Raw genomic sequence first — 3,359 nt, forward strand, 5'->3', positions numbered from 1 at the left:
ACCCGTACCCCTGGGAGAGGCAGGGGGAAGGGGGTGGCTTCAGAATGGGACAGGTTGGAAAAGCAACCAGCCCCGAGATGGGCCCATGGCCTTCCCCCTCCTTCCAAACTCCTCAGGCCAGGCTCTTTCACCCTCCAAATGCACAGAGTAAAGCTGGTTTCTGCCCACAGTTAGGGCCTCCACTCAAGCTCAGGAAAGAGACGCCGGAGTAGGAAGGGGCTGGGAGGCAGAGGTCCTGGGTTCAAGGCCTACTCAGGCCCCAGCGTGCTGGGGAGCCCTGGGCGGACGGGCCCCTGTCCCTTGTGGCCCAGCCTCCCATCTGCACAGTGATCTCCACCCTCCAAGTGCATACTCACACCAGGGGCTCCGCTCACTGTAAAAGACAGTGAAGGCGTCAGTGGGGTTGGCCAGGCCTGAAGAGGAAAAGGCGGTTCAGAGGGTGGAGTGGCCCAGCCTCCACTAGCGGCCTCCCTACTCTGCTGGCTGCTCAGTGGCCTGCCACCCTGCTCACCCTCATCCAGGGCAAAGCCAGCCCTCAGGGCCTGGAACTCAGGCCGCTTCACAAACAGCTCCATGCCTTGGTGACCCCCAATCTCCTCATCTGTAAAGGCAGCAAGAATGTGAGACAGGGTGGGTACCCCAACACGCTCTCCCTACCCCTGAAGGTGCCCCCCATCAGCCACTCCTACCTGGCACAAAGGTCAAATGGATGGTTCTGGGGAAATGGTGGCCTTCAGCCTTCAGCCTCCTCACAGCCTCCAGGTATCTGAGGGGCAGGGAGAGGGTGTAAGCTGGGTGCTGGGGGGAGCCATGAGATGCTTGAGCAGGCAGGCTGGAGCCTTGGGCCCTGCTCCGCCACAGCCTAGCAGGTGACTCCAGCAAGTCTCTGTCCCCATCTCCCCATCCAGGCAATGGTCATAGCAGGAATTCCCACCCAAGGTAAGGGGTCAAGATGTTCCTTGGCCTTGCGGTTCTCCAATCACGCCTGGGTCCCGTGAGGAAACTGGGAATGAAGGACACTCACTGGATGCTGACACACTTCATGTCCTGGGCGCCCCTGCCATAGATGTAGCCGTCTGCATCCTTGAAGGCCTCAAAGGGATCATGACTCCAATATTCCTGGGGGCATGGGCAGGAAGAGGGACCCAAGCCCCAAATGTAGTCATTGACCTACTTTGCTCAACTGTGGTCCCGCCCTGAAGAGGGCTGCTGACAGCCGTCATCCCTCATCCCTGCCTCCCACCTCCACCACCAGCGCCCCCAACCCACCCTGGCACGGAATGGCTACTGGGCAGAGTCTGCCAGAGTGGAGTAATGCTCTATGCGGTCAAGTCTGTGCCAGGACCAGCACCGCAGGCGCCCTGCAGTTGAATGGGCGGGTCTGTACTTTGTCCACAAGGGTTGCTCCATTGTGGGACACTGTGTTCCCACACCCCCACACCCCCAAGACACCTGGAAGACAGGAACCACATCCGTATGGGAGTTGAGCAAGACGGAGGAGAGTTTGGGGTTGGTGCCTGGCCAGGTTAACACAGTCACTACACGGCCAGGTGCCACCTAGAGAGGGCCAGGAGGAGGGGTTGTCAGTGCAGGGTGAGAAGCTGCTTCAGGCCCACCTCCCCCTTCCCATGCAGCGCTGCACGCTCACCTCCACTTTCTGACAGCCCAGGCCTAGCTGGAGGGCTCTCTCCTCAAAGAAGGCCACGGCTGCCCCTGGGGACACAGAGAGCCTGGCTGCTGCTTCTGCCTCCCCACCCATCCTCACCTCCCACGGGCCCAGGCAGAGATGGGGGGACATCCAGAGAGGGGAGCAGACACCTGCCTCCACACAATTCCTCATCCATAAGAGACCTTTGCATCTCGGTCCCCAAGGAAGATGTTTCTTGGCCAGTGACCCTTTGTGGAAGGCCAGGTGGCAAGTCCAGAGTGAGAAGCAGGTGTCATCCTTACCCTCCCTAAACATGAGAAAACAGGGACTTCCCTGGTGGTCCAGTGGTTAAGACTCCAGGCTCCCAATGCAGGGGGCAAGGGTTCCATCCCTGGTAGGGGAACTAGATCCCCACATGCTGCAATGAAAGCTCCCACACATGGCAAATAAGACCTGGCACAGCTAAATACTTCTTTTTTTTTTAATTTGGGGAAAGTGACTCAGAGATACAAGGCTCACCAGCTGGGATGTGGACTGGACCTAGGCACACAGTTATCTGGCACCAAGCCTGATTCCTTAAGGGCTGTGGCCTTTGTTCAACCCCAGGAGACTTCCGGGAGCCTCTGCTTCCCCTCCCCAACCGCAAGTCCTGGGGAGTGAGGGGGAAGATTTTCTAATCTAAACGCCGGTTGTAACTTTTGGAGCAGCACAGACTGGAAGGGCTGCTGAGAAGTCTGTTGACCCAGGGAACGACTTAGAGCAGTGGAGGAGCCATCTGAGGCAGCAGATTAGGCTCAGCTGGGTGATAGAGGCTGCTGCCTGGTTTAGAGCACAGTCCCCGCCCCTGAAGCCCCGCCACAAGTCCTGAAACCGCCGCGTGCTCACCATAGTCCGGCTCGGGCTGGAGGGTTCGGATGCGCAGGTACTGACGGAAGAGAGTCACGGATGGGTGCTCGCCCTCTCTACCCTCGCTGGCCATGGCGCTGCCCTGCCGTGGTGAGCTGGGGGCAAAGCGAGTGGCTGCCTACTCCCCCCCGCACCTGGCGCAGGTGGACTCCATCTGCACGCCGCCCCTCCCCAGGGCGGTTCCCCGGACGTCCCCCGTTACAGATCCCCCATTCTGTTTCAGGCGCTGTGCGGACCACTTTCAACACAGTTCCTTATTTAATCCCCCAAGGAGCCCCATGAAGTTTATGCCTCTGAATGCACACATTACAGAGGAAAAAGCAAAAAGAGGCTGAGAGACAGCTAAAAAGTAACTGAGCCACGTTTGAACCCACACGTTGACTCCCGCCGCCCTTCTCGAAAAGAAATTTCCCCATTGCCTGGATTTCACTTCAGGGAGCTCCAGATCCCGCTACCCCTCACCAAGGCCCCCCACCTCGCTCTCGGCTGGTCTTGGCCCGCGATCGCCGCTTGGCGTCCGCCCTGGACTCTGGGCGGGACTCGGGGTCCTGTGAGGTCTCAGGATCAAAACTGCCCTGGTCCGCCCACCACGTGGCCGGACCTCGCAGGGCGGAACCGAAGACTGCGAATCAGGGCCGTCCCAGACTCTAAGGCCCAGTCGGCCAGGGCGTCCACGCCCGCCAGTGGTTGCAGCCTCCACCAGTTACCTGAGGCTGGGATTCAGGAGCCCGCCCCGGGGCGGCAGCCTCCGCCACCAGCTCCGCCCCGCACCCGGAGGCGAGCTCCTGGCTGACCCCGCCCCCTC

General features: G+C 60.2%; 1 protein-coding gene across 1 annotated transcript in view; it reads right to left on the reverse strand.

Moving 5' to 3' along the window:
* ACY1 (aminoacylase 1) overlaps positions 1-3,222 on the reverse strand; it is a 5,098-nt gene extending 1,876 nt beyond the window's left edge. The window contains exons 1-9 of the mRNA XM_010851765.1: positions 3,030-3,222; positions 2,534-2,649; positions 1,649-1,713; positions 1,453-1,557; positions 1,025-1,119; positions 690-766; positions 512-601; positions 357-413; positions 1-10 (exon numbers count right to left, since the gene is read on the reverse strand). Coding sequence (XP_010850067.1) covers positions 1-10; positions 357-413; positions 512-601; positions 690-766; positions 1,025-1,119; positions 1,453-1,557; positions 1,649-1,713; positions 2,534-2,627 — 593 coding nt within the window. The 5' untranslated portion in view covers positions 2,628-2,649; positions 3,030-3,222. The remainder of the gene's footprint in view (positions 11-356; positions 414-511; positions 602-689; positions 767-1,024; positions 1,120-1,452; positions 1,558-1,648; positions 1,714-2,533; positions 2,650-3,029) is intronic.
* Positions 3,223-3,359: the final 137 nt, after the last annotated feature.

Source organism: Bison bison, unplaced genomic scaffold, assembly GCF_000754665.1.
Source record: "Bison bison bison isolate TAMUID 2011002044 unplaced genomic scaffold, Bison_UMD1.0 scf7180017864304, whole genome shotgun sequence".
Classification (NCBI taxonomy): Eukaryota; Metazoa; Chordata; class Mammalia; order Artiodactyla; family Bovidae; genus Bison; species Bison bison.